A 22,215-nucleotide genomic window follows, 5' to 3' on the forward strand; every position below is an offset into this window, starting at 1 on the left:
TTTCCACACAACAGCCCTGCTTATTCATAAGACCCACCAGTTTTTTTTTTTTTTTTTTTTTTAAACTTGTATCATGGTAAACAGTCAATTCCACAGCCAGCAGCATTGAAAAGGTTCTTGATTGAGGAATACATAAATTAAGGTGTTTTCTGCCATTGTTTTTAAATACTTAATAGTTACTTTTTTACCAGGAACTATTAAGTATTTTAATAATAAAGGGCTAAAACCTTAATCCTCCATAAAGGATAGCTACTATTATATGTACATGTCAGGTTTGGAAGTTTGGCAAATTAACGCCTATTTCAGTATATTAAGCCTCATTTGCATATTAATTTGCATAAAAACATTACATTTCAGAAAACTTGTAATACAAACAAATCTTGTCTTAATGTAAGTGAATAACTGGGGAAGTTTTGTGGTGATACATAAAAGTTTAAAATGTAACCCTATCTACCAGTATAGCATGGCGTTTTTAATGCAATAGTACACCATTTTCAAGACCCAAAATGACTGCTTTAATGACTTCTGAAAATTGTCAAACAAAGATTTCCTGATTCGTCAGGTTCTAAGGATTCCAAAAATATATAGTTTTCATAATCCCCCCAAAAATTGAACGAAATTACACAAGTAAACTGACTATTAGCAGAAGCTTCCTGTTTTGCACGCTTTTAACAAGATCAAGGCATTGGCAGCTTGCACTGAGCCTTGAAATACACTCTGACAAGTCGATATCAACGTCAACAATGGGAAACAGTTTTTTCAGGCAGTAAAAACTAAATAAATACAGTCAGTCTGTAAGACAAAAAAGTAACAGAATTGATTATCAACACCTTTGATGTGTAAGAGGAATGTTGGACTAATGTTGGGAAAATTACGTCCAGTTATCTTGTTTCCTTTGTAATTGCACACCCCTCCTCTTGGTAGTGGTAGCGCCACCACATCTGTTCTCTTATTGTGAAGGAGCGAGTGGTGAAACAGATTAGCAAGCTGACCTCCCAGGGTTGCAATGGCAGTAGTAGTCCTGCTGCTTCATCTTGTGTTGGTTAAAGTTAAAACGGTGTAGCAAAACGAAGAATCTGTGCCGTTAGTATGTATTTTTGATGACGCCTTACTAATGTGAGACACTTAAGTTACTCCATTTAAAAAATGTCCCAGGGATGTACAATATCTGTGGAAGAGATCCAGTCCTGGTGGGAAGTCCCCGCCATAGCTCACTTCTGCTCGCTTTTTAGGACAGCATTCAACTTGCCAGACTTTGAAATTGAGGTAACGATAATTGTTGGATGAATATGTCTGTCTATTGCTGGCCTGTATGAAAGGTAACAATTGTGGGAACATGTCATTGTAAGACACAGTTAGATGGTGTGTGAAATCCCTTTAGCCAGTCAACTCTGGCAGCATGCTTTCTAATGTTGGCTAACGTTATATTATCGAGCTAGCTGTTAGCTAACCAGTCAGCTAGCTAATCAACTATCCAATTAGCAACTATGTTAGCTTGCTAGCAAGTTGTGGGCTGGCTTTGTTAACATTGGTTTGTGATTATATAATTAAAATGAACACAATAACAAACGTGTATGACTGTGCTGAAGTACCCTAACTTACTCCGCGATAGATATTGCTTACGTTTTGAAACAGTTTAAAGTTTAATGGAGTAAGTTAACTCTCCTGGCTACCTACAATTAAGTTACCAGTTAGGGAAATGGTAACTTCAATTTGTTGAAGCAGTATTCAGATTGCCTAACGTTAGCTTAGTCAGCTAGCAAAGTATCAACCATGAAGAGATTTGAGGCTAACCACTGTCCTTTGCCTTTAGTCGCAGCTAGGCCATGTGGCTGGCCCAGTTTGTTTTTGTTTGGACAAAGCGATGCTCCGTCCTAACGCATACATATCATTTGCCAAACTCTGATGGCTGCGTACTTGCTTTGAGGCTTATTTTGTTATATTTGTTATCTCAAATCTAGTTTGTTCAATTACAATAACGATTGAAGTAAAAACATTAGCACCTAATTTTCTTCTATCGATCTTCTTGGAAGCTAAGAAACTATTGGGTAACATTTTAAGTGTTAAAGGTAATATGCAATACTATGTAACATTTTCCGCGGGTTACTTAGCTCTGTACCAAAACTTTTTTTTAATCGCAAGTTGTGCTTGTTTATGCTTCAATATACAAGAACGGGACAATCAGGATAAATATAGATTTGTAAGAACTTCCAAAACATAAATACAGACAATCAATTAAGCCACGTTCAAAATTGGTTCCATTTTGTTTACAAATCGAAGTATTTTACAAAGATAACTTTAAAATATATATTTTTTTGTCATTCCATAAATCAGAAAATGGGCAACTGTCATACTGTGGATGCCCTCTCCACTGGCCAGAGAAATAAGTTGGCCTACAGGTTACGCAAGCAAATTGGTGCAAAATCTAAACATTGACATCGAAATAGTTTTTACGAGGGTAATTTCACAAACACAAAGGTTTCAAAAGGGTCAAAAATGGAACTATCTGAAAATATCATTGTTTGGGTTTTACACATTCAATATAGAAGGATTTTAAAAAAGTGGTTTCAAGACATCAGCGCATGGATAATTCTAAAGAAGTATTAGACTGTCTACATGAGCAAATATTTCATCTGAAGCATTTTGAATCTTACTGATGGGTCTATACACAGTCTAAGGCAAGACATGTTAGTGATTTTATCTGTACAGTCCCCTCCATAACTATTGGAACACATGCTAAAGTTGACTGTAAAGAGGAATATAACTTCTCAACAAACTTCTTGCTACTTATCCCAATGTATATGCTTTTGTTGTGGAGGTGAAGGATTAATAACAGGCAAGCACTATCTCCACAGAGCTATATCTTCTGACAAGGTAGTGTTTCCCAATTTTCGCAAAATTTGGCAGGGTGCTGCTCTTGGAAGTTGCATGGCTGGTTTTCTTCGTAGGGATTGGCTACGTCTATGCTGTATAGCTCTGGGAGGTGAATGATTTGCCTATTACAAGTTTGTTAAGCATCAAATTGACTTTGTAAAGGTGAACACGCTTAAGCTTAAGCTTTTATTTTACGCATTTCTTTTGCGCGCCTCTCTGTTAAGCGGATTCTCCCATCTCCGCTTCTGTCACACCCACACCGCGCAAATTCGGAATCAAGGCGAGCTTATGAAAGAGGCGTGATTTATTTAAAAAAAGAACCAGACTAATCTACCACCTCCTTTATTTAGGTTGATATGAAAATGTGGACTTTCTCATTGACCCACTGAATGCCATTTAAATCCAGAAAGAACACCAACCAGTCTTTGATTTTGAAAATGAATGCACGGTGAACTGAATAAAGAACTGCCTACTGGTAAAATTGTGTGTCATCACATAGCTTAACAAAGACAATACTTCAAGAAATTTCACTTTTGCTTTGACGTTTGTTTGCAAAGAGTCAAGACTTGCATGAGGTGTGTAGATTTATAATTAAAAAACTCATGGTTTACAAAAAGGTTTTGCTGGCAGCTGCCACGCATAATATCAATTTATCTATGCTAAGACATACTGCAGGGGTCTTCAACCTTTTTCAGCCCAAGGACCCCTTGGCTGTGAGAGAGACTGAGCACGGACCCCCACACCTGGCACACCTCAAATCATGCCTATCATTTGAACCGTCAGTCATTAGTGCCTACATGCATGCACGTACGCGCACGCACACACACGAACGCACACATTCTAAACATAAGTTATTATTAACAGGGGGGTATATAACTGCTTTATACAACTCGTTTCTGATAATTCTTTACATGTGTTGCATAAACTCGTCCTATAATAGAATGAATGTCACAAGGGTCAACGAAGGTGGATATGTAAGGGATAATCAACGACGCGCCGTGCGTTTCTAGGAAAATAATGCACGTTCGAAGTGTTAATAAGCTCCCGACGCCGCAGGCATTATTGCCGTGCATTATTTTCCTATAAACGCACGGCGCGGAGTTGATTATCCCGTTTATACCACTGCTACTATCATTTTTCGTTTATATTGCCGCTGTCTTAGATATAACGTTGCTGTGTTTACCGTTACATTCACATTGGCGAATTAATATTCAAGTGTGAGAAGCTCCGCTTTAACCCTCTCTGGTGGTATAAATTCAGCTAAATTCAGGCAAAGCTTCATTTGCTCAACCTGATACAGACAGAGAGCCTCTTCATCTTGTGTAAATATAACTTGTCTTACACAAGGAAACACAAACACACAAGATTATCGTTATCGTTTCATTTTGATGGTATGACATCGCGGAGAACGTTGGATTAATGAATTCACGCAGAACGCCTTGACGTGCAAAGACCGCAGACTCTCATTTAAAAAAAAAAAAAAAAAAACAAAGCAAAACATGACACAAATAGGCTAGGCCTACCCTGCAAAGTTCAGGGTCCATCAGTCCCGACATTAAGCAAACAAATCAAACAGTCGAAACGTAATGTATCTCCCAGAATGAAAAGAACGAGTTTGTAAATGGTCAGATGCCGCTGAAAACGAAGCTGTTTAACTAAAACGCACGGGGGGGAAAGTGTTCCATTGGGTAACACAATGTTACACGGATCACATTATCACAAGCATGATTCATGGATAGCCTACAATGTGTTATTTAAAAACGAATATGAAGCGATTTTCATTGAATATTATGTTAACTTTGACAAATGTTATTTTTTGGAAGAGAAAAAAACGCTTCAGACGAAATATTTTCGCGGACCCCCTGCAGTACCTCCGCGGACCCCCTAGGGGTCGCGGACCCCCGGTTGAAGACCCATGACATACTGTATGTAGACTGACAGACGGACAGCCTATGAAGCCAGTGAAGGTAATGGCGCGAAATATGCGTTTTTTTTTTTACTTAGGGCGCACTCACACTAGGTACGTTTCACCCGTACCGTACTGGAGCACGGTTGCCTCTGGTCCCTGGTCTGCGCTCACACTGCATATAATCAAACCGTACTTGGGTACGATTGAGTTGCTGTGTTCTAGAATCTTTATGCAACGTGTGATTGTAATTGGAACGTTATTATTTATTTCATCATTAATGACGTCCTGTGCTTCCATGCGTACCGTACCAGAGTCCACCTCCTCCAAGCGTACTAGCGTACCGTACCCCGATACGGAATGAAGCGATCCCACTGGTCAAACGAACCGGACTTTAGGGGCCAAGTGTACTCGGGTACGGTACGAATTGCCCAGTGTGAGTACGCCCTTAAACGCACCCTTACGCGCATGGGAGAATTCCCCCTCTAAATGACTAAAAGGGACCGATAAGGTGGCACCAACATAATTGTCTCATGATATGAAAACATGACTTTTTATTTAATCTTTTGAGGGATCGCCTATATAGCTTGCCTGCTAAGCGAATTTCATTCACGATTGAGAATCCTTTACAACACTAGCATGGTGACTGGCGTAGACATATAATTAACTTTGCAATCATTTGGTCAATCAAATTAATCAGAGAGTCATCTAAACTTTACAAACTATAAACAGAATAGGCAGGAAACAATGTATGTAAGTCTACTTTTGCTGTGATACTGCTACAGTTTTTGATGTTTGCAGTCTTGCAGGAATTGAAACAGTCCATTTCAATTTTGTCTTTCCTGCTCGTTGTTTGGCCTGACTTTTTTGTTTGTTTGAGGGAAACTAAACTATGGTGCTTCAGGTGTGTGTGTTCCAGACTAGTATCTCCCTGAAAGGAGAAAGGTGGGCATGGCCACCTGGTAAAATATGCTCGTTAAAACATGATGGCATTACATAAGATAACTTCATTCTGAAAATGTATGGTTTAACCCTAAACACTTGAAATATGTTGGAGTGGATATTGGAAACAAAGGCAATTTCAAAATATGAGGTTAAATATTGGTGAAACTCTTTGTATGGTTAATTGCTGTTCTTTATGGTATCACCATCTATATAATGTAATAAAAAGAGCATTTGTCAACATAAGGAATTCATATTGCATATTCTCATATGCCGTAGTGGACGGTGTATGACTTAATGCGTTGGTAGTTAAATTTAGGGTGGTTTCCCAGAAGCATACGTTTTTGATGTTCAAATTGGTTTAGGGCATTTTTTGGGCAGTTGTTGCTTGGTATGAAGTGCCCTCTGCCAAATGAGGTCAGTCAGTTGAGCTCTTTCTTGTCAAATTTCTGTTGGATGGAATTCTTTGCTTACAACACCCACTATGTCTTAACATTGTATGTTCACTAAACCTTTTCCCCATTACATTTGTGAGATGTTACAAAAAGGCTTGATGTGGTCAAATGTTCTGTTCATAGTATGCTGCAAATACTGTATGTGTTGTCAAAGTGGTTTACATTTAAAATCAAACACAGATTTGTGGATCACAATAATTGAAAGGGGCAGTTGTGCCTAGAAATTGTATTTGCCAGTTGTCAAAGTGCTCTTAAGTCTAATAATAACACAAAATATTTCAATATTATGATATTTTTCGGGTATACAGGCTAGTGTGTGAACTGTCAAGAGCACACTCTGATTGTGAAACTACCCTTGACATGGATTATTACCAGTGACTGTCTGTTTCCGTTGCTGCCATAGGCTATTAAAGGCACCCTTAACAGTTTTTGTTCCATAACATCACGTTGCCAAAATCATTTTGATGGCACATAATCTCATAACATGACGAACAACACTTCTGCCGTTGTCTGAGTGGCCCTCTGTAGGCAATTACCAGCCTAGAAACTTTCTAGTTTTGAGTAGGAAACTGCCTCTTCCTGTGCTGGAGAGAGGTCATTCTTGGTTTTTATATTGTTCACATCACTGTATGAACCACGACTAAAAGACTTCTGATTATATCTAACCTCTCTAACCTGACTCGGACTCATAACAGCTTAGATCGTCACCTTACAAACTAACTCATTTATGGGAGCGCGCCACGACTCCAGTAAATTCCCATGATTTCATTCCGACTTCAGGAATTTAGGCAATGAGTGATTTAACAAACAGCATTATTGCAGAAAAGATTTTTAAAGGTGTTATTGTAGCAAGATGTGGCTCTCCTCTTAACTCATATCAGGATATAGAGAAAGTTGGTCACGTTAACAACATAACACTAGTTGCTTTCTATTCAAGCATAGCTCATACAGAGGTCTACCTACCGTTGCCATAATCTTGCATGAAAAATACACAGAAAGAAATAGTGTTTTATGTAGGGTTGTGCAATTAATTGAATTTCAATTTCGATTTCGATTTTGGCTCCTAACGATCACCAAAATAGTACAATCGAGAAAAAACGATTATTTTGCATGTTCTGTTTTGCAAAAACACTTACTTTGTTTTGCGTTCTGAATGGCACGCGCACATTCGCCTCTCCCGACTCCGCAGCCACCACAAACTCTCTCTAACCTGAGTGAGGCAGGTCATTAATCGATTAGTCGGAGTAAATGACAGCCTCTGGTCGACCAACGAAATCCTTGGTCGTGGACAGCCCTACTATGTACCGTCCTTGAGTTCGGCTGTGCTGTGTGTGTGATCGCCCACGCTCTCTGTATCTCCTGGCTGCCAGCTCTGCACAGTGGCAGTAAATGCGAGAGGTCTAGATTCTGCCCGCTCGAAAACTGAGCCGAGTTGAGCTTGGACAAAAGTAGGCTATAACTTTATGGAGCTAGATCTGTCTCTTTATTATTCAATCATAAAAAAGTGTGCTTCAATCAAAAAATATATCTTCATTCAAGAAAACATTCAATTCTGTCAAAGAAAACACATTCAATCAAAGAAAAAAAAGTGTTTGAATGCAAAAAAAAAAATTGAGACAAAACAAAATGCCTTTCAACACCGTTTTTCTTTGATTTGAAAATGTTTTTTGTGATAAAAAACCCCAACATTGAAAAGTTTTTGAATGCCAAAACTATGTGAGACCCAAATAATTGCATTTGAACCCTTTTTTTCTTTGATTGAAAATGTTTTCTTTGATTGAAGTTCATTTCTTTAATTGAAAATATTTCCTTTGACCAAAGCAATCTTTTTTGTCTTTGGGCCATATTATGGGTAGGACATTTGTGTCTTTACTATTCAAAGTCAAAAAAGGTTGTTTCCAAAGAAAAAAACAATCTAAATAAAAAAAAATCACTCTTCAAATGCAAACATACACTCTCAGAAATGGAACTACCAGTGTGCACCTAAGTCGGTACAAATGCTTGTCGCTGGGGCAGTACCCTTTTGAAGTACAATAATGTACCCCTAATGCAGGTACTGTTTGGTACCCTAGCCATTTGTACCCATCAAGGTACACTTGTGTACCTGCAATGACCGAAATGTACCTGTGTATATCATTACAGCACAGCACCCTTAAAAGGTACTAATCTGTACTTTAAGGGTACAACCCCAGTGAAAATTTAAGGTGGTATAATTGAAATGTATTCACACAACCAATTAGTAAATTAAAATGTTTATTCTGAGAGAAAAATCACAAAATATTGTGTGATATTACACACAATACTCCACATGAATACAGGTACATTAAAGTTAACATGTTCATATTAAAAACACATTCATATCAAAACATCAAAGCATCTTACATTAATCAATATGCATATTAACGTAAAACATGCAACTCTTTATGTAAGTGTAAATATAAAACAGTTTGATCTCCAATATTTTGCTTCCACATTGTGTTTATATGCAGAGGGAAAAAAATGATGAACTTGCACCATAGGTGATCAACATTAATAACCTTGATCTACTGTATATTATACCAATATTTGAGTTAACCACTTCACACAAAAAAACCTTGCATGCTTTTAAGTTCATGTTAATACTAATGTATGAGAAAATGTAGTATCTGCTTACCATCACCATTACAAATGCATTAAAATGTTACAAGAGAAAAGCTCCCAGCATTATTGCATATTGTGCTTGTCACTTTTAAGGAGTTCTTATTTATTTTCTTAGGAATCAGTTTAAGATTTATCTTAAGATTGTTTTCGTGAATCCGGCCCCTTTATTTTAAGGAAGAAAATGTATTCATTTACGATACATTCTTCATTCACAAAGAAAGCTTGTTTCCTTCAAGGTTGGATTTTTACTCATTCATCCAAATATCTTGCATCTCGACTTGCACTGTTGTCAGTTTGGTTAGATTTTGCAAATTGTGACCCTTTGGTCCTAGTTCAGTAATGTCTGGTCTAATCACCTCAATAAGACGCATCTTATTCATGTGTGGTTCGTCTGGCCTGAGTGACAGAATTAAGGCCCCGGTACAGTCCACGCACCCGACTTGTCGTGCGACATGTTGACGTCACGGGGAACGTTGTAACCATGTATACTTGCGCGTGGTAGTCGCGACACAATTTGCAGTATTCTCCTGAACAGAGGCACGGTATCTGTATCCATTGACGTTAATGGCAGTAAATGGTAGCAACTAGCTTCTTTGCTGATATTTCAGACTTACAGTACCCTCCAGAATTATTGGCACCCTTGGTAAAAGTTGACTAAAAATAGGTATAAAAAATTATCTTTAGGTGATTTATTGTACTCCCACAGTGAAAACAATGAGGAAAAATACACCCTGCAAGGGAAGCAAATTTATTCTGAGAAAAAGGAAAATCTCATGAAGAAATAAATATTTTTAACAAAAACACGTCACTCACAATTATTGGCACCCCTACTTGTAATACCTTCTTAAACCTCCCTTTGTCAATAAAACAGCGTGTAATATTCTTCTCTGACACCCCATAAAGATTGAGAATACAAAGTAAGGGATTTAAGACCATTCATCTTTACAAAACCTCCCCAGATCGTCCAGATTGCTAGGTCCACACTTGTGCATTCTCCTCTTTGACTCATCCCACTGTTTTTCTATGGAGTTTAGATCAGGGGACTGCAATGGCAATGTCTGAAGCTTGATTTTGTGTTCAGTAAACCATATTTGTTTTGATCTGGACATTTGTTTTGGTTCATTGACCTGTGGGGTGTCCTACGAAGCAAGTTAGACAAATCTAGGTTATCTAGACATATCGAGGCTGCACAAAGCCTTAACTCGGGTATTAAGTTAAGTGATCCTACGACAGCAGGTATGTGATAAATTTGTCAAACTAGGCTTTCAGCTCAGATCTGTGCGCGTTCTCGTGGTTGGGGTGATTTTGACCAATCGGGAAACGTGGAGACGCACAAGACAGCCTAGGTTTAAAAACGATTACTTCCGCATTTATGAGCGGTAGCGAAATCTAGGGTGGTCTTTTTTAGTGTCTAACCTATAACATCAAAAAGTCGATGGTCATCAGATATTGTATGGCATGCATGTCCACAGTAGTGACATATTTGCACGCACAACATACTTAAAAGCGCCTTCGAGATTCACAAATGTTTGCAGAGGCGTGGCCGAACCTGTTCAAAGTATGACAGATTAGCACACGTGAGAACTTCGTTGTTCAAGATAATGGATTGGTTAGAATTGGTCAGAGGGCGGTGATATTTCACGATTTGAGCTATAACTAAGCACATAACCCGCTCCCGAGCAGGTTTGGTTGCGAGCATAAGATACCATGGTGATACAGCGACGCTAAAACAAATCCACTTTCGTATGACAGCATACCCTGGTTTTGAGCGCGACATACCTCGCTAAGCCACTAATCGAGCTTCGTAGGACACCCCACTGATGAATGATCCAATCATGACCAACTTTTAGGGCCTTGGCAGAGATCGTTTGATTTCCTTTGAAAATGTTCAGGTTTTTCTTGGTGTTGATGATACCATGCACCTTAATTAGGTTCCCAAAGCCTTTGGGAATTAAAACAGCCCCACAATAGCACAGCCCCTCCACCATAATTCTGATTAGGCATGTGATTCTTTTTAGTATAGTCATTCTTCTATGTATGCCAAAGACACCATAAGTGTGTTTAGCAAAAGAGCACAATTTTCCTTTCATCTGGCAATAGACCACACTCCCAGACATGTCATGGTACCATTCAGTAACTCCTGCCCTTTACATTGTTCATTAAATGACTGGAGTGGCGTTAACCTGACATGCTGTCTAAATAATCTATTAGCAGTGAGGTCACTTTTGAAGATTTTTGTGGGGGACTTGGTGACCCCAAGATGATAGCTTTGTATGTAACTCGCAACAGTGGTTCTTATGGAATTTTTTGCCTATCATACCATCCTCTGTACTGTACGTGGGGGCAAAATAGCCATGGGTCTTTGTCCAAGCATGTTTGCCACATTTCCAGATGGTTAGAACCTTTTAATCATCATTTTAACTGGAAATATAGGCATTTTCAACAAAATACCTAGTTTTCATTGACATTCTCTTACTTACAAATGTTAACACACTTTCTTTTCATTTCTATTTAGTGTATTCTCTTGTCTCTCCAATGATGAAAAATGACTAGAGGATTTAGCCTCTGAGTGACGTCATTTTCATACCATAGTGAAAAAGAACGTCATGAACTACTTCTGAAAGTTCACGGACACTCTGATTTACTTTAAAAAGTTGCATTTACATAGGAAAATGCTCCTGTTAAAGTTTGTACATAATATGTTTCAGGGGTGCCAATAATTGTGAGCAATGTGTTTTTGTTAAAAATATTTATTTCTTTGAGATTTTCCTTTTTTCTCAAAATAAATTTGCTGGCCTTGCAGGGTATATTTTTCCTCATTGTTTTCATTGTGGGAGTACAATAAATCACCTAAAGATTATTTTTTAGACCTATTTTTAGTCAACTTTTACCAAGGGTGCCAATAATTCTGGAGGGTACTGTAGCTTGCACAACTGAAGGATTAGCCTACCATCTCGTTTATGAGATGAGTTTGTGTAATTTCCCTAAATGGAAAGAGATTTTTTTTTTTTTAGGTCTAGCAGATATCCTTTGGTTGAAAATAAATCTCTTCCTTACCTTTTGCTGGAATGCTTATGTGCCTCGGTCCTAGTCATTTCCCCCTAATTCCTCCTGTTGCAACTCTCACTGGTAACTTCGTTAACTTATCCAACGTAGTTCACGACTGTAAACAAATCAGTCATCCAAACGGCAACTCTCGCTGCAGCCTAGCCATGTTAACTTCCCACTTCTCAAACTTACTATTATTCAAACTTCATGACTAACAGTCGTTTTAAAAATGAATGGGCTTATTTAAGATGTTGGATAGGCTATATGATATGCCTGAATGTGGTTTATGTGGTTGATGACTGTAGAAGGACACTGGCTCCATGAGCTTGGCTTCAATCTCTTCCTAGTTGTTGTGCGAAGTTGGCGCGCGCGGCTGATATCAAATGTTCGGTGCGCGACAGGTCGGCGCGCGGCTGAAATGTGGCTTGCGACACAGGAAATTACGTTACATTGTTGCGCGACAGGTCGGGTGCGTCGAGTATAATTATAACTTTAGCCCTTCCTTTTCTTTTCTCCCAGGAGTTGGAGCAGGCTGTGTTGAAGCAGGATGCAGACTTCTTGGCAGATCTTGTTTGTTGTCTTCTACAGGGATGTTACCAACGCACAGACATTACGTAAGTTTACACCAAAGCACCACACAGGGCATTTCTTGACTGACAAGTGCACTCTTGAACCGGTTTGGTTAAAACATTTTTGAACGTTTGTGCTATCTAATGGAGCAGCCCAGCCCACATGTCCACCAGTTTTGAACAGAACCCAGTTTTGAACAGAACAATGGATGTTGCATACTTAAGAGAAAGTTAATTAGATGCATAAATGGGAGGCTGATATGACGGTTGTCCCGTAAAATGGCAGAAATTAGCACAAGTTGCTCCAGCTGTGGCACAACTGGCTGAGGCACCTGTACCGTACGCCGGCGACCCAGGTTTGCTTCCCGCCCCGTGGTCCTTTCTAGATCCAACCCCTTACCTGCTCTCTCTCAGTTCATGTCATTCTCCACTACCCTACAAAATCAAAAAAGGACATGCACACCTCGATAGGGTTTTTTGCTTTCTTGAAGAGGTACGGGAAAAAGCGCTTTAGAATCACCACTTTTATTTGACTATAATGTGCTGACGTTTTGGCACTAGGCCTTCATCAGAGTAGCTTTGGCAAAACATGGAGAGCTTCATTTATAGAGACATACATCAAGGAACACCCAGTTGGAAGTCCCAAACAATAATTCAATCATTGCAATGAAAAGACTATAGGACATAATGGCAATACAATGCATTGTTAATAAATCTTCACATCACTCAACACATTTGCATATCTAACATATTTAGAACTAGAACGAGAACTTCAGACACAGTTCTTTATTAAATCCATTCTTAAAAAAGTATAGAAGTCCTTTGTTGTAACAAGAGATTATACTGTATGTCACCACCCCTTTTAGATGTTTTAATTTGTTCAATCCCGTACACTTTTAGTCTATTAACAGTCAGGGGTGTGATTCTTCCGTTTTTAAACGGAATTCCGTTTTTTCAGGCCTGAAAATGAGACCCACGCAATTCGTATAGATCCGCTGAGGTTTTTTTTTTTTGGGGGGGGGGGGGGGGGGTTCAGAGGTTTATTTCTGTAGCCTAAACACAGACCATTGCTTTATAATAGGCCGCTGACAATGATGACGGTTTTGGCGCTTCTTTCATTCATATCACTCCGCAAGCCTTGTCCGTTCTCTCACTAGTGGAATTTATTGAAAGTGAAAGCAGACGGGTTGATGACTGTTTGATGCAAGTTCGATGTGTGAGTGTGTGGTAAACTATTTGTTTCTTAGCAGAAGCCATGAAACGGTAAAGGTCAAATTATTTGTTTAGGTATTATTATTAAGTTAAGTAGTATTTATTACGTTTTTGCTTCGCGTTCGCGTCCAGTTTGACGTGTCTGGATTTTCCGATAATGACGACAATCTCCTGGTCCTGATAGCCTATTGACTTTTAATTTCTGCGTGTGTAAACTAGTCTAGGCTACTGTACTTGAAGTTAGCTGTGACAGACTAGCCTACTGGTTTTCATCGTTTTCACCACAAAGCCCGTCTACCTTAGCTTAGGTCTACTAAATTGTTTAGTTAACACCTTGTCATTCCGCGTTTGTCCAGCCGTTCACCTCCCGTGTGCCCCATGTCATTCAAAACATATTTCGGGATAGGCATCTCACTATGAGAAAACTAGGGATGCAACGGTTTTCAATAATTTATTGAACCGTTCGGTTTGGCCTGTTCGGTTCAATAGACTCACCTAAACCGCAATATTTCGGTATACGCGACATTAAACTTTTTATTTAATACAAGGTTATTGCACGCGCGTAGCCTGGGAGCGATAGCAAGGAGTGCTTAGGACCCGGGGGATGAGTTTTCTCTGACTGTTCAGCTTGCCTCTCGTCAACCTTGCAACAACCAATCAGAATTTTACTGAATTTCCCAAGACCCAATAAGCACGTTGAAATGCAAATGAAGGAGTCATGTGAGAAGAAACAAACTTTACCGGCGGCTGCACGATCATGGCGACATTCGAAGTAGCCTACGAACAAGTCAAAAAGACCGTCAGTAAACAAAGCACAGTGTGCAAGCACTGCTTCACAACGATCACCTAATAAAGGTAACACATCCAACATGTCGGCCCATTTGCGCCATCATCACCCGGCTGTAACCTTAAGTGGAGCAGCACGGAGAGCTAGTTTGCCACCGAAAACCCAACCATCCATTGCTGCAGCCTTTCGGCAACAATATTCCTATAATTCCCAAAATCACAAAGACATAACGAATGCGATTGGCGTGTTCATAGGAAAAGACATGATGCCCTGCCTATACGGTGGTTTTGGGTATGGGATTTCGCTACATGATAAATGTTCTCGATCATCGCTTCAATATCCCCTCCGGCACGCATTTCAGCAGTAAGATTCCTGAACTGTACGAAGTGTGTAAGAGAGCAGTTGAAAGTGACTTTTAAAGTTTACATTTTATGCAACCTACTTAATATTACAAAAGGGCTATATGTTCTGTAAGACAACAGGTAAGGGATAATCAACGACGCGCCGTGCGTTATAAATATATAAATAAATAATGCACGTTCGAAGTGGTAATAAGGACCCGACGCCGCAGGCGGACACTTCGATAAGTGCATTATTTTCCTAGAAACGCACAGGGCGCGGAGTTGATTATCCCGCTTATACCACTGCTACTATCATTTTCATTTATATTGCCGCTGTCTTAGATGCAACATTGCTGTTTTTACCGTTACATTCACATTGGCGAATTAATATTCAAGTGTAATAAGCCCAAAAGAAGGGAACTACATCATAGCCGTGCGGTATATAGAAAAATAATGCACGTTTCAAATAGCGCACCACAATAGGAAATTTGACCAAGCAGTGGTATAGTAAATAAATAATTACACATTACTTTATGCTGCACTTCACTATGGATAATATTGCCTGTTTATGACAGAAGGCAATGATGGTGTTCTTTTCTTATAATACATTTTTGTGATTCTGCTTCATCTGTGTCTGGCTATGCATTTAATATTTTCTCTGCAAGTGTAAGTAGAAGCACATTGTTGATTTGAAATAGAAAAGGCAAATATAACCTCCTGTATGCTAGAGCCAAGATAATATTGATATATTGAAACCGAACCGTTACCGTGGCCCAAAAACCGTGATACAAACCGAACCGTGGCAAAACTTTACCGTTGCATCCCTAGAGAAAACGTATTATGAGTGCTAAGAGATTGACACTTTGGCATTCTTGGTAAACATCAGTCTTGACTCTTGCACGTAATATTGAGCTGTTTTTTTTTTAGTGGAAATGGCTTATTGTAGCAATGTGCTGATACATGGAAAAAAGTTGCCTATTTAAAGGCACAGTCTGAATTTTAATCCTAGCTCTCCATTGAGTGTGTGCACTTGAACAATATATCGGATATATTTTCCTTTTTTTTTGTCCTTTGCCAATCACACCCCTGAACAGTATGTTTGAGGTTGTTAGACTACCCTGTCGCTAGGGCTGGGCGATTATACAATCTCGATTTGTGATAGCGATCAAATTAAGTTCGATCACGGTGATCAGCTGTGGGTATACTTTCTCGATCACGTGCATAACATGCTGCAGCAAAGTGCACGACAAGTTGACAACCATCACAACCCGCTTTCCTGGCACCGCACTGTCTGCATGCACCCAACATTTTCAACAGTGCGCCTGAAAACAATTCTAGGTCGCACTGGTGCGCCTGACGCGGCTCGGGTGAAAGCATATATTTCTTTCACGAGTTGCCATGTAAACGTGGCTAGACTATGCGTGCAACTTTACCAAACTGTATCAAGTAAACCCTCTCTCCTAGGACCGCTTTCTCTCGCTCTCCCTCTCTCTCTCTCTCTCTCGTGCGCGGCGCGCTTAATGAACATCCCCCCTCGACATGTACTTTGAGAATCGTGAAATCAATGACGTAGGCCTATAGAAGACGACTAGCGAAATCATAATTAAAATCCGGTTAGCATCATAGCATACTGCACAATTTGTATTAAAACTCTTGCATTCAAGTTGACTGATCATCTCAATGTTTTCCAGCTCCAAGACTCAAAAGTGCCTGTCCCAAGGAGAAAAAGTATTGGCCTACCTTGAAACTTAAACACACGTGGGGAAGCTGAACAGTCCAACCAGTAGACTCATGGATTAAAGTTCTCCGTCGCTACGACGGATTTCCGTCAACCGGAGGTGCTAGATGTCAATCATGAGATTGATGCAGATCCGGGGAGAAAAGAATTGTGTGTGTGTGTGTGTGTGTGGGAGGGGGTGGGTTACCGCAGTGGTAGTTTGAACCCTGTTTTGTGATAGGCCTGTGCTTTTGTAGCCTACTGGTATGTTAAAATCTTCGTTGTGCGCAAAATAAATAAATAAATAAATGCGTTGGTGCACCTGCGTTGATGAACATTAGGCTGCGGCGAGGCTATAAACACTATTAGGCTGCTACTACTACTACTAGGCTACTACTACTACTACTAATAATAATAATAATCATCATCATCATCATCTTAATGATACAATAATAGACGAAAGAACAGTCCTGATTTATAGCCATGCATTGGAGCCGCAGCCTAGGCTTTTGTTAACAAGCTTTGCAGAAGTTCAGGAAAGCTGTTGTTTTTCAGTTTAATTAGTCTATGATTTGGGCTAAATATTCTTCATAAAAGTAAAATGAAAATAAACAGTTGTTTCGCCAGTTGTAATAGTAGGCTATAGAATAGCATCAGGACAGACATTCACGCATAGCTGTGCAAAGGTCTGCGATGTTTGCGATGACTTCTTGTCCGCACTTGCTGTGTAGGTTAGTTCCCCGATCTCATCAAATTAGGCTACTTAGAGGTCGGCAGTGTTGGGGAGCTTAAAGATGAATAGTCAAAAAGAACATGGCTATAGCCTACTTTCGGTCATTATTATTAATAGAGTCGGGTGCGCTCGAAACGCAGAGACTACGGGAAAGTGTGTGTCTGCGCCACGCCACTATTAGGCTATCCTACTGTTTATATTTAACTGCTAATTTCTCTAAAAATAATTATGAAAAGCCAACAAGGTTAACTTATACAATTCAAAAGGATCCAGTAGCTTTGTCTAGGCCTACAGTGTGACTAATTTGTCTTCTTCAAAGAGAAAGTCGTAGGTCCGTTTCCAATAAACGAAACAGGGGTCCTACGACTGACGCGTGTTCTTATAAAAATGTATTGTCTTAAGTTAATATTCTTGAATGTTTATTGTAACAAACAGCACAGTTCATACTCATATAACTGACACGACCAACACGGTCAGAAAAACCGTGGAACTTCTAATAACATTCATGCTGTGCATCACGTTCTTACTCAAAAACTAAAACCTCTTAAAGTGACATGCACCTAATTAAACAACATGTCACCTAGGGCCTATGTAAGTTACACCAAATTATATCCTGACATCAGAAAATGTCAATTCTTTTGCACATTACATTTCAAATCAATTATTCCAAATCTTCAATAACAGAGGCCTATCTGACGATAAATAGCCTATGGCTGTGAGTTTTAATTTTTTTCATGCATGTCTGATAACAGGTGAGGAATGTTTTGGAGACATATATGTATTTTAGGCATAATGCTGGCCCTAATCTCTGACTGAAAGTGTGCAGAATTTATGCATTTACATAGCAGTATTTAATACATTTTCTCGGGGGTGACACCCCCCAACCCCCTATAACTTTTTTGGGGGGCTATGGCCGGCCCTGGGAACACTCCTAATAAGCAACAGTATGCAGTATTGAATAGCTAGGCCTACTTTAAAATGTGTTACTTGTAAACGGAGGTCTATGCTAAGGCCCTTTGATTTGCATCAGTTGCGTGTGTTTTTTTTTTTTGACAAAAAATTTTCAGTCAGATGATTTTTTTTCACTTTAATCCATGTAGACTATAATAAGCTAGCCAACTAATGCTATGCTACTTTGTTTACAATATTTTGAGGCTTCAAGCCGACAGCTGAATTAAAGAGGCGGAGTTGTAATATGAATAGTCATGAATGTCATGAATATCCGAAATTTCAGTAGGCCTATGTAGAAAGCATTATACAGTGTATGTGTGTATATATGTATACGTATATATATATATATATATATATATGTATATATATATATATATATATATATATATATATATATGTGTATATATATAATTCTTTATAAAGAATATGCATATTCCTTATATATTGTGTTTCAAGCTTTTTCTACGCCTTATTGTTAAAAAATCATTCACATTATATGAAAGGAGTGCGATAAAAGGTGTCCTTTTGGCGTTAAAGGCGATGCAAAGAAAAATGTGGGTGCACCTAAATTTTGTGCTGGTGCACCTAAAAAAAAAGCTAGGCGCACCGGTGCAACCAACGCAATAAGTAAAAAAAAAATTGTGATTAAAAATCGAGATCGTTCAATATGGGAAAAATAATCGTGATCAATTTTTTTTGCCATATCGCCCAGCCCTACCTGTCGCAGTACATTTTATCATTGCGCTTAATGGTACTTTTATTTTCACTTGTCCTATTCCTCGGCTGGTTTTACCCAGGTACATTAAACCACATAGACAAGTGATCGCATAAACAAGATGGGTGGAGGAACATGATATAACATTCTTGATTTTATTGTTCAGTGGGTTTGAAAAGCAGAAAAGGGACAGAAAAGTATTCCTGTCTGTGTCCTATTCCTCGGCTGGTTTTACTCAGGTACACTAAACCACATGGACAAGTGATCGCATAAACAAGATGGGTCGAGGAACATGATATAACATTCTTGATTTTATTGTTCAGTGGGTTCGAAAAGCAGAAAAGGGACAGAAAAGTATTCCTGTCTGTGTCCTTCGTGTAAAGGCTGGTGGTAAGAGAAGTGTCGCATTTGAAAACCTACTATACATGTCTATGAAATGCACTCTATAGGTGTCCGATTCTGCTGTGAATCGAAGGTTGGGGTTGATTTCATTAATCCACTGTTACCACTTTTCCACCGCCACGAACCAGGTGCTGGTTCCGGGCTGGTGCTAGTGCCAGTTCGGTGCTGGTGCTACCTGCCGATTATCCAAGAACCGGCTTGTTTTTCCACCAAGTGAGTGCCAGTGTAGTGCTGCGTCGCTACGTCACTGTATGCGCTTACGTTGTCCTAGCAACTCGACAGCTGCTGTCATTTAGCTTTGACCGATGTTTGACAGTGACAACAATGGAGGACTACTTACCCATCCTACTGTTGGCTTTACAAATGTACACCTCTATTAAAAAACGCCGCTATACAGCGCTTCGTGATGGCCATCTACAAAGGTTACGTTCCCGAAGAAAGGTAATTATCTTGCATGTTTTTTTTTTTTCTTCTTTCACGATATTCCCCTAACAGCACAACATCGGCATAAAGACACTAACACAGCGACGATTTAACCACAACAAGCAATAATAATAGCCTATAAGCTACATAGAAACTCACCCACTCATCACTCTGCTTGCCTTCTAGTATCGTTGACATTGGGCTCACTATACGCTTGCAAATGGCAGCTACCGGCGATTTTAAAAGTAGACTATGCTAGCCTCCAATAATGACAGGGTAGCATAGGCCTAGTTGCGCACATCCTCCAGTAAGGTATCCTATGAAGCAAGTTACATATCTAGGCTATCTAGACATATCGAGGCTACACAAAGCCTTAACTCGGGGTATTAAATGATATCGGTGGCAGTTATGTGATAGGCCTACATTTATAAAGGCTTTCAGCTCAGATCTGTAGATGAATCATGCAGTATGGCCCAGACAGTAGCTTTAGGATTATAGGATTGTAGGACATTGATCTTGGCTATCTTTACACCAAAAATAATTATTTTTTTCATTTTGATTTTACCTTCACAGGTAGTGTTATGGCTGAAGGCAAGGAAGAGGTGCCATATTGTTTGGGCATATCCTCGATCCCAGCATTGGTGGGACATAGTAGTGCCGGATTTCACCCCTTCTCAGTTTATTCAGAACTTCAGAGTGTCACGAGAATCATTTCACTACATTTGTGTTGAACTCCGGCATCTCATGGCTAAAAGTGATACGAATTATCGCCTGGCTGTTCCCCTGGAAAAACGTGTCGCAATCGCTCTGTGGAAGCTGGCTACAGGGAGGGAGTACAGAACAATCAGCCACCTTTTTGGGGTCGGTCTGAGTACTGTTTTTAACTCTGTGGAAGACTTTTGCAATGCGGTCATCAGTGTGCTGCTGCCGAGACACTACACCTGATGCACACACACTGAAGGGAATGGCAGATTACTTCAACAGGCGCTGGAGAATACCACAGTGTGTTGGTGCAATAGATGGGAGCCACATCCCCATTATTGCACCTGAGGAGTACCCCCAGGATTTTTTTAACAGGAAAGGGTGGCACTCAATTGTGCTACAAGGTGTTGTAGATGGGAGAGGCATGTTTTGGGATGTCTGTGTGGGCTTTGTGGGAAGTGTCCATGACGCAAGAGTGCTGAAACAGTCACACCTATGGGAACTGCTCAGTGATGGGCAATTGCTTGGGCACAACAAAATAAATATATTTGGGGTCAACATTGGCCACTACCTCATTGGTGACCCCGCTTACCCAATACAAAGCTGGCTCATGAAGCCCTTTTCGGACACGGGCAGACTGTCTCCTGAGCAGCACAGTTTCAATTACAGACTGAGCAGTGCACGGTCTGTTGTGGAGACGGCTTTTGGAAGATTAAAGGGACGGTGGAGGTGTCTCTTAAAAAGAAATGACTGCAAGCTGGAGCTGAGCAAGAGAATGACACTGGCCTGCTGTGTGCTGCATAATATTTGTGAGGAACATGGTGACAATTTCATTGAGGAGTACATAGACAGGCATTTACACATTCAGCCTCTAGTTCAGGCATTACCTGAGCAGGTTGAGCCAGAAGGGGCAGACATTAGAGCAGCCTTGATGAGCTACTTCAGTAGAGAGGAATAAGGGATAGGTGAGACTATTTATACATGTTATGAGAATATATTTAATGGTTATTAACAGAACAAATCAATACAGAAATAAAGAACATGTTAAATATTTTAATAAATGAATAACATTAAAATATGAAATAAAAAAAATTACAATAGTCTATTTTTTGGCTTGCGCCTCATCACAGTCACCATGCGCCCCATGAGCCCAAGCAGAGCGCTTGTGTCTGCCTCCATCTTTCCCGTTATGTCCTTGTTGAGCTGCAAGAACTTATCGTCAGCCTTCTCCATGTATTCCAGCAGCTCCTCAATTTCACGCTTTCTTTTTCCTGTGAAGAAAAGAAACAAATGAAAACGTGGGGGTTTGTGGTTGACATATATACATTCACGGAAAATGGTTGGGCTTGTGTGTTATTGCTGGATCAGGATTAGAATAATAAATCAGCAAACCCCTCTGAAGAAGTCTTCACAATATACTTATGAATAAAACTGGAAAGTTTGGTGTATGTAGGTGATACAGAAGTGGATTTGTTGAGCTTAGAGTGGGAGAGGAAACCGGAGAAAACAGCCTTGAAACCATAGAAACACAGCCATTGAGATACCGTTCTAAAGCCTAGACCCGCCTATGAACTTTAGCGATTGGTTGCTAATACAAAGGAAATGCCCATATTTGGATGCATAGCGTCATTCACCAGGAACAGGGCTTTCCAACGGTGTCACACACGATATGCTTCGGATCACGGTCGCGGTAGGACATGACAACTGGGAAGATGGGAACTTTTGGTGAAATTAGGAAAAATATATAGGCGCGAGTAGACAAAATGTCACGAAATAAACACCTAAATGTGCAAATCGG

At 39.7% G+C, this 22,215-nt stretch overlaps 1 protein-coding gene across 3 annotated transcripts in view; it reads left to right on the plus strand.

The window, feature by feature from the left end:
* The first annotated feature begins 991 nt into the window (after positions 1–991).
* LOC134093669 (chromatin remodeling regulator CECR2) overlaps positions 992–22,215 on the plus strand; it is an 89,648-nt gene continuing 68,424 nt past the window's right edge. For all 3 annotated transcript variants that reach the window (XM_062546845.1, XM_062546846.1, XM_062546848.1), the window contains exons 1-2: positions 992–1,266; positions 12,385–12,479. In XM_062546845.1, coding sequence (XP_062402829.1) covers positions 1,147–1,266; positions 12,385–12,479 — 215 coding nt within the window. In that variant the 5' untranslated portion in view covers positions 992–1,146. The remainder of the gene's footprint in view (positions 1,267–12,384; positions 12,480–22,215) is intronic.

This window comes from Sardina pilchardus, chromosome 10 (assembly GCF_963854185.1).
Source record: "Sardina pilchardus chromosome 10, fSarPil1.1, whole genome shotgun sequence".
Classification (NCBI taxonomy): Eukaryota; Metazoa; Chordata; class Actinopteri; order Clupeiformes; family Clupeidae; genus Sardina; species Sardina pilchardus.